The following is a 14,312-nucleotide window of genomic DNA, read 5'->3' as shown; positions in this document are numbered from 1 at the left end:
CCTCCTCTGAGGAACTAATTCTCAAAGGCAAAAAAGAACTAATTTGATAGGAATACACTCTATTGGGAGTTTTTAATATGTATGTGTTCTGATAAGCTGCTCTTGCAGTGAACTGCTGGTTTCAACAAATGATTCATATAAACAATTGAAGGAAGTTATAAAATAAAATGAATACAAAATACTCCTCCCATTCTTGTGTGCAGGAGAGATGTTTCAATTTTAAGGAAGTCATCTGACTTTTTCCTGACATCAAAGCACTCATTAAAAAAGGTGTGCCAGATGTTAATGACGCACCTACCACCGCAGTGAGCCCAGGAAAAAGATAGCCTTCTCTCCTTTCATCCTAAACTAACATGCTGTCTCCCTAATAAGATTCCAACATCCCAGAGGAAAGAAGACAAAATATGTAAAGGTATGTCTGCTCATTATCAATTTAGTCCAATAAAAAGGAAAAAACTGCCTGTGTTTCAATGTGCTTAATGATTTACGTTAACTCTAATCATAACCAATTTTTCAAGATGTAATCAAGAGAAATAGCATTAGCATTTTTAAAGATTCAGAAGCCCGAATTCTAGCAGTTTTTATTTCCTCCAATTATATAGAAGAAAGAGAATTTAAACAGTCTCTAATTAAGATCAAAAACTACTTTAAAACTACAAAACTACTTTAAAAGAAACTACAACTACTCAAATTTGTAAGAGTGTAAACAAAAAAGGAACTCTAAAAATTAGGAGAAAATCATTACCATACTAGAATCCAGCTAAAAAGTCTCTCACATTCATTTTATCATTTGAGGTCTACAATGCTTAGGTACATGCTGTAAAAGGAGAAACGCAGACACTAATCCTGGTGGTAAACAAAGGTTGCTTTTAAAAATATGCATATGCTAAAATATTAGGACAATTTTATAGTAGTTATGAGGCAGTAGTAACACTTAAAATGCTAATACCAAAGAAAAACATTTCTCAAATTGCATATCAAATTATACTACACTTTTTATTTCTGGTGGTCTCAATTGGGAGACAGTTTCCATGCCAACAACACTATAACCTAAAATGAAAAACACACTGTTCCAGCACTGAAGCTATGTGAAATCAAGTCTATAAGCAGCAGATTGTCAGTGATGTCTTTCAGACCCAAATGATATTCTGCCAACTATGACATTATTGTATAATTTGGTGTTTTTCAAATATAACTACCAATTAAAAGATATTCAGACATACTATCCTCCTTCTGGTGTGTTAGCACTGCATAATAGATTCTTTCTTTATAACAAAATAATAGCATCAAATTCAAATTGAAGCTTGTTCTCTGATAATTCTAAATCCAGCTTTGAGTCCAATAAGGTCACTTGCAGGACTTCTATTTAACTACCAACACCAAAAATTATTGAGGCACTAAGTTATTATCTGGACCTCACAAATTCTAATCTTAAAATTCATGACTTTTGGCAAAGAAGAAATTCATGTTCAACATTAAATTATTCATACTTTAATCATATACCTGCCTCTCCAAAGTCTACCTGTCTAAAAACAGAGAATTCATTAAAGCATAACTCAACAGTAATGGGATAAACTTTCTGAACCTAACTAGAATCCCTCTATGTTCATTTAGTGTAAAATTTTAATCTTTTCCTCTCTGTTATCCTAAATATCCAATAAATCATAAATCTTATTTTCTCTTATAGGAACCTCTATCTAACACTTAATAAATATTTACCATGTATAAGTCTTTAGGGGATAAAAATAAAGTCTCTCTTTCCACTGCTACCACCTAGTCCAGGGCCTTAAATATCACATCTGATTTGGGACAAATCTTCCTAACAGGTATCACAGATTTCCCATTTTCCTTTCTGAAACCATTTGACACACCTTAATACATTAATCCTCTTAAAGTGCTACTTGTTTCTGTACACAACCTAAAATTGCTGGGGTCTCCAACTGCTCAACAAATTCCAATTAAGTAATCTGGTCTACACATACCTTCCCAGATTTACATTCCTGTACTCAAACTTCTCTAAACACTGATAAACTGCTTGCTGTTCTCCAAGTGTACTTTGAGCCTTCTTACTTACACACCTGAAATGTCATCTTTTTTCCATCTTCTTGTAATGTGACCAATCTAAAATCTCACCCATCTTTCTAGGCTCAGCTTAAATGGCATGTTCTTCAAAAAGCCTTCCTTCCCTGTCAAACCTGGCAGAAATTACTTCTTCCCATTTCAAATCAGAGTAGCACTTTGTCATTCAGGATAGCTTAAATTATAATTTTTTAGATGCATAACCTCTCTCCTGGTACTGTGTATAACTTTTCAGATGCAATAAATTGGTGATAACTCGGGTGACCAGGGAATACACTGTCCACACTCAGATACTTCTGGGAATGAAAGAAGGCACATTTTAGGCAAGTCACTTAATTGAGTCTCCAGTTCAGCTAAACTAAGTACCCAGATCTTTAAGGTCTAGACTCTTTCTGATTTTATATCATGCTGCTCCCTAAAAGCCTACGTAGTAGGGTCTCTGCCAGATAACTGTGAATCTCCATTTACACAGCACAGGTGCTCAATAAAATACTTGGTTTAACAAAACATATTTATTTTAATAATCTAATAAAATATATTTAAATACATTATCAACTGTATGACATGATTCATCTTCCAGGAAAAAATGCTATAATAACCAACATCTGGAGATTGTCACCAAATATTCTTTTTTTTTTTTTTTTTTTGAGACATAGTCTTGCTTTGTTGCCCAGGCTAGAGTGAGTGCCCTGGCGTCAGCCTAGCTCACAGCAACCTCAATCTCCTGGGCTCAAGCAATCCTCCTGCCTCAGCCTCCCAAGTAGCTGGGACTACAGGCATGCGCCACCATGCCCGGCTAATTTTTTCTATATATATTAGTTGGCCAATTAATTTCTTTCTATTTATAGTAGAGACGGGGTCTCGCTCTTGCTCAGGCTGGTTTTTGAACTCCTGACCTCAAGCAATCCGCCTGCCTCAGCCTCCCAGAGTGCTGGGATTACAGGCGTGAGCCACTGAGCCCGGCCTCACCAAATATTCTTAACCTATTTTTCCCCCACAGCATTTTGTTTCAAGAAAAAAAAAAACCTCAAAAAGTTTAAAACTACCTTGAACAAAGCAGAAATCAATAGGTATATATTTATATATTCCAAGTTTAACTTCTAATAGATTTTGTCTTTGCAAAAATTTGCAATACATTGTTTGTCCTTTCCTTCCCATTTTCAGACTCTCCCAACCCCCTTCCTCAGATATAACCACCATTAACAGATTGCTATGTAGACCTGTAGAACTTTCTTGTACATACAAGCACTTACATTGTTTTCTCTCATCTTTTCCACAAATGATATCAGACTCCACGTAATTTTCTACAACTTGCTTTATGAATAATAAATTTGAATATTTTTCCACATATAGATCTACCTTATTCTTTTTAACAGCTACCTAAGTATTCTACTGTAGTCATGTATTTAACTATCCCAGTTATTGTTTATATGATTAGGCTGTAGCCAGATTGAGGCTAGTCTAACATACAAATCTATCCATGAGATAAATTATTATAAATAGGATTGTTTAATAAAAGGGTAGACAAATTCTAAATTTTTAAGTTGCATTTCAAAAAAATTTACACTGCTATTAAGAACTCAAAAACATAAGTTTCCTCATACTCTAGTCTGATGAGGGCAGAGCAGTTAAAAAAATGAGATAAACCTCTAAGTACTGCCATGTCTACAAAATACAGTTTTAAAAAGTCACAGAAAACTGTGATTTCACTTTTGTAAATAAAATATCTATATGTGAATATGTGTATATGTAAGTATAAAACACACATACAGGCTCTTTTTTATTTTTTTTTTTAGTTTTCATGTTTCTTTAATCCCATTCCATCTAGAACATTTCCTTAGCATTTTCTTCCTGCCCCCTCCTCAGGATATTTTACTCTTTTTTTGTTTGTTTGTTTTATAAAAATCTTTCCTTTTAATTCTTGAGGTCTCAACTTTAATATCACTGCTTCAGAAAGGCCCTTTCTGTCTACCCTATTTAAAATAACTCCCATTCTACCCCTAATAATTTTTTATCAGAGCATTCTTTTTATTTCCTGTAAGTAGACGTAAAAGCTGTAATTATTTTATTCATTTACTTGCTTATGTCTGTCTCTGCTAATAGAATCTAAGCACTATAGCAGCAGAGAACCACATTTGCTTGTTAGCTATTTCATCCCCACCACTTAGCACAATGAATATAGAATTGTACATACCATATAGAATTTGTTCAACAGATATTTACTGAAGGAATATACAGACCATATTTGTTGACAAGGGTTACCTCTAGAAAGTGAGATTAGGGGAAGGGTTAAAAAAGTAAATTATTTTAGACAATGAACATGTGTTATGTTTATTTTAAAATATTTTAGTGCAATTTTAGTTTTAACCAGACCATTTCAGATGCCTGGCAATCTGGTCATATAAAGATTACTTTCTTTTTTTGCAAATTTAAATGATCTAACTGACTATTATATGGACTTATGTTGTTGATTTTTAAAAAAATCTTTAAACTTTGCTTCATGAAATTAACCTCTTATATTCATTTTAATTTAATTTAATGCTGACTATTGAATTCCCATGGGTGCTTTGCCTTTTTATGTTCTTTCGAATTACTACTACCTTAAAGTCACAGAGTACTTAAAATTAAAAAAAAAATGTGTTACATATATTACCCTATTTACTCCTCATAGGTGTGCTATGCAGAGATCATTGTTCACACTTACAGGTATGGAAGATGATGCCCAGAGAGGTTAATCACCTCATCCATAGTGGGACTGGGACATGAATCCAATACTTCAGAATTTTTAGCACAAGGTTTGTTTCATTATACACATTATGGCAGGTAACATAAAATTATTAACGGGAAATGCCTCAATCTACTTGTAAACAATAAATCTATTTCAATATGTCAATATCTAGAAAGAAAGAGATGTGTCTGAAACACATCTTATGTTGAAAACATGTATTTCATGTTTTCATGAAATACAACAACTGCATAAATGGATATTTGGATGATAAGGGACCCTAAAAAAAATCACTGAACTTAATTCCTTCATTTTACAGAAAATAAAAAATTATAGAATTTCACTACATCATCCAATCACTCAGTAAGTTAACAGCATGAACTAGAACCCAGGCATTGACTGGTTAGATGCATTTTCAATCTTAGAAAGTTCCTAGACATGGAATTCATAATTAAGTCAAATTACATCACAGCTATCATGAGATAAACTTTTCCTAAAGTTATAATTACTGCCATAAAAAAGCAAAATAACTGATTAGAATTTATTCTAATACCAACACCAACTACTGTACATTCTAGTACTTTAGATTTAAAATATTCCACTAATGACTAATAATTTCTTCCTACTATCTAGCCAACTTTTAATCATGCCAGGCCATTAGTCACTTATTCCATAACTTTATTATTCAATACTAACCTCAGATACTATATGGAATTTTTGACAAATGCTTCTGTCAAAAAAGGGGTGGGGAATGCTCAATATGTATTCTTATCTACCATGGCCATAATATCCTAGAAGTAATTTAATGAGTTGGTGAAGTATGAATTTCCTTTACTAAAAACAAGTTCATGTTACTCCCTTTTCACCAACAATTCTTCCCTTCCGGGAAGTAAAAAATTACTAATTATCAGACTTGGTATCAAAGGAAATAAAGAGAAAAAGCATATTTGTGTTTTTACAGTTTAGTCTTACATAATAACTTTGGAATCTATTTTTAAATTCACACTGACAGGAAGAAAGGCCAATAAAAAGTTAATGGACAAAACACAGATATTTTACCTTAATTCCTACTACTCTTAACATATCTACAATAATTTATATGCCAAGGCTTTTTTTGAAAGCCTATATCATTCAATAGATGATTATAAAAAACAGAAAAGATTTTAGTATAAATGACAGGAAATATTAATTTGAAATGGCAGCAAATAAAACTACTATTTTATGTTCAGTTAAATATTTTAAAAGGTGCAAGATCTTCTAATGATTAAGAAGGGAAGTTCAAAATAAAACTCAGGCCGGGCGCTGTGGCTCACGCCTGTAATCCTAGCTCTTGGGAGGCCGAGGCGGGCGGATTGCTCAAGGTCAGGAGTTCAAAACCAGCCTGAGCAAGAGCGAGACCCCGTCTCTACTATAAATAGAAAGAAATTAATTGGCCAACTGATATATATATAAAAAAAATTAGCCGGGCATGGTGGCGCATGCCTGTAGTCCCAGCTACTTGGGAGGCTGAGGCAGGAGGATTGCTTGAGCCCAGGAGTTTGAGGTTGCTGTGAGCTAGGCTGACGCCACGGCACTCACTCTAGCCTGGGCAACAAAGTGAGACTCTGTCTCAAAAAAAAAAACAAAAAACAAAACAAAAAAAAAACTCAAATTCTACTTCCCAATTTGGTCAGAAATTCCGTTTTATGCTGATGTTATAAAAATATTTTATATATTTTAACTATAATTATGAAATTTCATTTAATCATCAAAGGTGATAATTAACTTAATTATCACAGGTCACTTGTGAGTGCTCCAAAGCACCTTCTTGCCACCAAGCACTAGCAGGCAGGTTGGCGGCCACTAAACACAGCCACACAACACACTTCAGGGGGGAATCAAAAAACGATTCCTGCAGAAATAAAACTTCATGTCAAAGACACTCAGTTGAATACTTTCAGCAGTATTTTTAAATAAGGTACATGAAGATAAGCACCATCTCAACCACTTGTACTGTTTGAGTGAGATTTTAATGGTAATCCCAAACACAAATATACTGAAGTACCTTTGTTTAGTTCCATGTAAATAATACGAGAGAGCCAAAAGTTTACTAAGAAAAGTCACTGTCACTAGTAAAAAGAAATAAGCCTATTTACCTCACCAATTCTACTAGTGCCTTATTTAGTAATTGTACTAAGGCATTTTGCCAAGATGGAAAAGTGTTATGCTTCTACCAAAACCATTTCCATTAAGTGGGGAAGGATATAATCATAGACAAACATAGGAAGAAAAAAGCAGTCCTAAAGTTTTATCCCTTTTTATAACAGTAATATCAAGTACGTCACAGAGTGGTAAAGAAGACAAGCAGCCCTTCTCATCTGCCCCATGAGAGCTCTATTGCTTGACATGAGAGATTGGGACCAATGGTTCTAAAGGAAATAGAGTCACAAGAAATTCAGATGGAATTCGGGGTTTGGAGAGTTATGATGATGTTCCAGAAGACGACGACTTAACTATATTTAAATAAATGTAGATTGTTGTACTGTACTTTAAAAAAATAACACATCCCCTGAAAATAAGCCCTAGGGTGTCTTCTTGAGGAAAAATAAATATAAGACCGTGTCTTATTTTTGGAGAAACACGGTATATTTTCAAAAAAAAACCCCAGCGCATAAAAATCCTATGTACATGCTGTTTTAGTGAAAAGCCAGAATAGGTGCCATCTTTGCCAATTAGCTCCCTTGGGCAAACAATAGATGTCAGAGAAATTCATTCTAGAACCACACCAGACTCTGACCATATTTGACTTAGATAAAAGGGTCTAAAGTGGTATCTTTTTCATGTATTCTTGAAAAACACTCAAAATGAAAAATGCTTTAGTTTCTAAAAACAAATAAATAATGCACCCAATGGGTACCCTTATCAATTTAACACAAAACTGTTATCCAACAATTCAACTTTTACTTAATTCAGTATGAGAAATCAATCAGACAAAAGAGTTCAATACAGCATTGTTCATAATAGCAAATAAGAGGAGGAAAATTTAAATGTTAACCAATATGGAATCAGTTACCTAAAATAAAGCATTAATATATATATAAATAATGTCGATGCAGATCTACATGTGTCAACATAGAAAGATGTGTACAGCATGCTGTTGCAAGAAAATAAAGTTATAAAACCATATACATATCTGTGTGTGCTCATATGCAATACCTGTCGGTAGTAGGAATTGGGACATGTGCCAGTTATCACTTCATTGCTCTCAGCTCCAAATTAATTCAGATGTCATCGCCTGCTTTGCAAAAATGGAGCTGGGCCCTTTACATATTTTTCCTTTGTCAGCTAGCACCTGTATTAAACTTCATCAGTATAGGGTGCTGAAGATATATTACAGAAGAAAGGAGTTTCCTTCCCAGTTCTAGTGCGCTGCCTTGGCTGGCTCCTATAGTTATCAGCTCCCTTCAACATCTGACCCCTTGGGTAGCTTTGTTGGAGCACACCTCCAGTAACACATTTCTCTGTGAACAGATTTCCCAGCACCCTAGAGAGTGATTCTGAGCAGTTTTAGACAGCAAGGCCCCACATCAACTTCTCTGCCATCCAGTAAACCATCCAGTAAACATCCTTTCTAACAGGGTCTTGGATCTCAGCCCTAAGAGATGGCCTCTTCCTGAGCACTCTATTTTAGACCTAGGGGTTGTCAATCCTTATGTCTCTCATTCTTATATTTTTTAGAGTTCTCTTTACTTCTTACTAGCCAAACCTTTGTTATAACCAGTCCGATTATAGTTAATAATTCTTTATATTAAACGTTTCCTGCTCAAACCATAGTGTGGTTTCCTCTGATTTTATATACAGGGTGAATTTTTCTTTATACTTTTTAAAGTTGTTTGAATTTTTAAATAATAAGCACTTTTTTGAGTGACAATCAGAAAAGGGAAGTTAATTTTATTTTGGAAAAACTGAAGAAAATTTCAATGTAAAATAAACATTAAGAAGTTTTTCTTTTTAGGGCAGAAATGTATTTGTGAGATTAAAATGACTGAACCTTAAAAAGCATTCATTTGTGTAAGACTCTATAATTTTTTAGTTTTTATTAAAAAGTTTCTTTTCAATATTATTCAAAATTGTATTTCCAGGTAATTTTATTCAGTAGAAGTCATTTAGACTACCATTCTTTTTCTCTTAGTTATGCTATACCTTGGCCTTTACAAATCATGAGGTGCTGGAGTGATAGGTACGAGTTCCTCAAACACATAGCCTTTTTCATCTTACTATTTCAATTCCTCTTACCATGTTCAAGGATTATCAGTTGGGCTCCGGCTTGTGCATTTCCAACATCATTCTCAGCAATGCACTGATAGAACCCTTCATCTGATTTCACCAGACCCAAAACTTGAAGATTATGTTCCTTCTGAGGAAGAAAAACATAAATACAATTTTATGATTCAATTGATAAGTATTAGCTCAAAGATATGTTCAATAATATGATTTAATTACTGAATATTCAGTAATTCAGAAATATTAATTACTGAAAATATGCCTATTAATTCAATTTTATATTAAATTACACTCAAGGTATTGACTTAACTAACTAGACTAGTATATACAGTTATTAACAATGAAGAACTTAACATTTATGGAAAGTCATACCCTCATTGTTTGCAAATTTATACCTTTGCTTGGGAAACCATTTGGCATGTAATACCAAGTAACCATATGAAAGTCTGAATTTATGATATTGTTTTTCTAAGATTATCTATAATATCAATAGTTCTAACAGATTAGACTACAATAAGTTAAATGAAGCCGTATACTTTCCTTAAACTATAAAGTACTATATGAACATCAACTATTGTTACTGGTACAATAAATATAATTTTAAAATTTTAAAAATAGTGTACAAACATTGATAACAGAATAAAAATGCTAACTTAACCATAATAGATTCCTTTATGTTAAATACTTGTGAATTGCTTTTTATTAAATGATTATGCATTTCAAAAATAGAAAATGTTTCCTAAGAATGAATTATTTATATGACAATTTTGTAATGAGATATTGTCTCTAACAACCATAATTACTTCTGACCATTTTTATGAATGTCATGCACAGATCTTAAGGTATGTCACTAATCATTATTATTATAACCTAATTCTCTTACTAGGATGTAAGATAATGATGATAATATTAGTAGTATCTACTAATAGTAGATACTATTATGGTATCTACTAAGCATTTACTCTATATAAAGTAAAAGATAATTATTGCTGAATATTCTTAAATACATTTAATTTTTTTGCATTAACTTTAAATACTTTTTTCTTTTTTTTAGAGACAAGGTCTCCCTCTGTCACCCAGGCTGTTGTGCAGTGGTGTGATCATAGCTCACTGCGGCTTCCAACTCCTGCACAGGAACAATCCTCCTGCCTTAGCCTTAGTCCTCAGGGGCTATAGGAGCACACCACCATGACTGGCTAGTATTGTTTTTTAATTTTTTGTAGAGACAGGGTCTCTCTATATTGCCCAGGCTGGTCTTGAACTCCTGGCCTCAAGCGATCCTCCTGCCTAGGCCTCCCGAAGTACTGGGATTACAGGCCCACCCTGTACTGCATTACTTTTTAAAAGAATCTTTCTTTCTATTGTCACAATTGTCCAACACTGGGTCATCCTTATTTTGAAGGGTCTGGGCATCAGTATATGATTTCTGGTTAAGTTTTGTATAGTCAATTGCATAATTATGTTTTTCAAAAGGATCATCTTTCCACACTTCAAGAGACAGATTTCTGCTCCTTGAATAAAGTGCTGTGAATACAATTAGGGACACACACACATAAGTGTGTATGCTAATTATTACTCAGAAGATGGTGCCAGCTGTGCTTACAAGAGCGTTTGGGTCAAAGTACTAGACTACCGCTGGACTCTAGGCTTACTGTAGCCACTGATTTGCTACGTGATCTTACATAAGCAACCAAAGTATTTCTGGGCTCAGCTTTCTCATCAAACAATGAACAAATTACATTCTATGTGAATTTTTCTATCTTCATTTGCAGCACATAAACTGATGTAAATGAGGTAACAGATCTTTTGGTTATTACATTTAAAAACATCTAAAGGTTTCAGAAATAAATGTCCTTCTTTGAAAAGTACTTACTACAATCTTAAAGTAATCACTTGGGATAACCATATCCCCATTCTTGACCCACTTCACAGTTGGAGTTGGTTTCCCAGTCACTTCACATTCAAATATAATATCCATAGATTCATGAGCATATATATTAGTAGGTTGCTTCAGGAATTCAGGCTGAGCTTTAAAATAGAAAGGCAATTAAGATATTAACAAAAACAGGTAGCTATTCATATTTCAATGAATTATTTTAAATAACAGAATTCACAGAATTTTTTCTTATTACTTAAAGGCTTTCACATATTTTTGCAAAAGCATAAATCTAATATATATTAAAAATACATGCTATGAATACAATATCTTTAAAAACTGATTTTCCGGTATAATTAACTGTTATAAAAATATCTGAGTTTTCCCAGCTCCTTGTTGAGAACTATTTACTAAACTGACTATATTGAATAAATTAAAAATAAGAGTATTACAAGCTGTCTAAAAATAAATATTAAAAACTATTTCCTTAAAGATTTATACCATTTTGGAAGGGCATAATTAAAATTCAAAGAGTTGAAAAGACTGACATAATCCTCCTTTTCAGTCAGCTTGATAACTATATGTGTGTGTGTGTTTGTGTGTGGTGTGTGTGTGTATAAGCAATGTCACAACACAGGCCTTAAATAGTTCACTCATACAACACACTCTCATTAGTAACATCCCTTATTACAAGAAATGTTTTTTTTTTTTTTTTTTTTTGAGACAGAGTCTCACTCTGTTGCCTGGGCTAGCATGCCATGGTGTCAGCCTAGCTCACAGCAACCTCAAACTCTTGGGCTCAAGCGATCCTCCTCCCTCAGCCTCCCGAGTAGCTGGCACTACAGGCATGTACCACCATGCCTGGCTAATTTTTTCTATATATTTTTTAGTTGGTCAATTAATTTCTTTCTATTTTTAGTAGAGATGGGGGTCTCACTCTTGCTCAGGCTGGTTTCGAACTCCTGATCTTGAGTGATCCTCCTGCGTTGGCCTCCCAGAGTGCTAGGATTACAGGCGTGAGCCACTGCACCTGGCCTACATGAAATGGTTTTAAAGGACTGGAGGAAGAGTGACAGGATCTTTGGAGGAAAAGATAAGTATATTTGAAAAAGCCTGAAAAATCCAGTATCTCCTTTTCCTCTTGCCCTAAAAGTTGTAAACCACTGATTTATAAATAACAGATTCATAAGGAGCTTAATTATAAGGACTGAAGTAGATCATCTAGTTTAACTTCCTACCTAATGCTGTAATTTCCTATACAACGTCTTTGACAAAGGGTCTTAATGATCTCTATTAGAAAATTTCAAATTACAGGAACCCCCTATAACACAAAGCAGCAAGATCCACTGTAGGCTAGTTCTATTAAATAACAACAATGGCAAGAGTAGCAGCTTTATTTACAGTTGAGCTACAATCTGTCCAGCCTGCTGGGATTTTGATTGGGATTATGCTGAATTTGTGACAACTTGACATCTTCATAGTAAGTCTTCCTTTCCATGACCATGGGTTTATATCTCCAATTATTTAGATCTTTGATTTCTTTCATCAATGTTTCATAGATTTCAGTGTACAAATCTTCATACTTTGTTATATATGTCCCTTGGTATTTCAAATGCTTTTGGTGCTATTCTAAGTGGTACTCTAAAAATATTTTAAATTTCTAACTATTCACTGCTAGTATGTAGGAATGAAATTGATTTATGTATATTGAATTTTCACCCTGAGGCCATACTAAGCTCACTCATTATTAATAGTTCTATTAGCTTCTTTATAGACAATTTGAGGATTATCTACATAGACAATCATGTTGTTTGTGAATAAAGATAGTTTTATTTGTTCTTTTCCTTTTAAAAAAATTTTTCTTGCCTAATGCACTGGCTACAGTGGGGCATGGCCTGGAAAGAAGCTTCGTAACTTAAGTAAAGGAAGAACAAGAGTACAGAGAGCACGCAGAACCCCAGGCAAATAGAACCTCCCTCATGAAGGAAAGAATGTACAATCTTAAGAAGCTATATACATCACAGTGATGGAAGATCAGAAAACAAATCTCACAATAAGATGTAATCAGGGAAATCCATTAATAGTGAATTTGACTACCCTTTCAAACATTGACTAGCCATTTGTATTTAATACTTCATGAATTATCTATACAAGTGCTCTGCCATTTTTCCAATAATGTTCACAATTTTCTTGTTTATATATAAGAGCTTTTAACATAATGAGTTACCAATGTATGGCCTCTCAGCCCCAAATCCATCCTTGTTTGCAATAATGAATCTGGACCTGTGTAAGCTGGTACTTTGTTAACAGAAGACACTTGAGGAACACTGCATGGCATAGCACAGCGAAATGGTAATCTTTCAGGTTGAGGAGTGCCCTTCTTCTTGCACCTATGGTGTGGCTGCTAGGTTTATGGGAGACCCAATGATGATCACCCTCTTGCAAGTTCCTCTACTCAATCCTAAAGATTGAGTTTCTCCAGCTTACTCCAGTATGTGGCTTCTGTGCACCAGCTCTGACCCATAGCATCCCACGGGACAGGGTCCTGCACACCAGCTCTGACTCCTGTCTCCAGTGGGCAACTTTCTGCTCATCATCCATCAGGCCCACAGCACCCACTCCAGCAGGTGCTTTCCACATATCAGCTCAGGCCTATGGCATCCCAGCAGGGGATACTTTCTCCAATAAGGTCTGAGCAGCAGTCTTCCTTTTTTGGATTCTCTCTCTCACTTGAGAGGTAATAGTAGCTGATCCTTACAATTACTATTTCTGTATTCCGTAGAGTTCTATCTTATCCCTTTTAGTATTACGTTATTAACACTGAAATGTTCAATTTCCTTAAGTATTAAGTTTGAGAGTTGATCTCTGACATTTTACTTTAACACTTCTTGGTTTATTTTTGTTGTGAAAGTACATCCTCATTTTTTCAAATGCACATTTTGGCATTGTCTTTCAAATTTTTTAGAGCAATTTTTGTGAGACCATGGATAAATAAAAAATTCATGTTGTCTTCGAATATGAGTTCCATCATGGAACCAATGAAGTGTAGGCAGCTTGAAATATCAACGAAGTGTTTGGGAAGGATGCAGCTAATGAATGCCCAGTATGTCAATGGTTTGAGAAGTTCCATTCCAGTGATTGTAATCTTGAAAATCAGCCACACGGGCGACCTGAGACCACAGTGGGCAATGATGAGCTGAAAGCTGTAGTGGAGGCAAATCCATCTCAAGCTATGCATTAATTAGCAGCAAGGCTTGATGTTACTATTCCAGCAATATTGGCCCATTTGAAACAAATCAGCAAGGTAAAGAAGCTGGATAGATGGGTTCCACATGAATTAAACAAGTATCAGCAGAGAAATCATCTCAA

General features: G+C 34.4%; 1 protein-coding gene across 8 annotated transcripts in view; it reads right to left on the bottom strand.

The window, feature by feature from the left end:
- The window catches only part of NEO1 (neogenin 1), a 208,237-nt gene that overhangs the window by 82,678 nt on the left and 111,247 nt on the right, over positions 1 to 14,312 (bottom strand). For all 8 annotated transcript variants that reach the window (XM_012748213.3, XM_012748207.3, XM_012748208.3 and 5 more), the window contains exons 6-7: positions 10,941 to 11,095; positions 9,080 to 9,200 (exon numbers count right to left, since the gene is read on the bottom strand). In XM_012748213.3, coding sequence (XP_012603667.2) covers positions 9,080 to 9,200; positions 10,941 to 11,095 — 276 coding nt within the window. The remainder of the gene's footprint in view (positions 1 to 9,079; positions 9,201 to 10,940; positions 11,096 to 14,312) is intronic.

Source organism: Microcebus murinus, chromosome 6, assembly GCF_040939455.1.
Source record: "Microcebus murinus isolate Inina chromosome 6, M.murinus_Inina_mat1.0, whole genome shotgun sequence".
Taxonomy (NCBI): Eukaryota; Metazoa; Chordata; class Mammalia; order Primates; family Cheirogaleidae; genus Microcebus; species Microcebus murinus.
The sequence above is the reverse complement of the archived record's forward strand: the minus strand, read 5'-3'. Positions and strand labels throughout refer to the sequence as shown.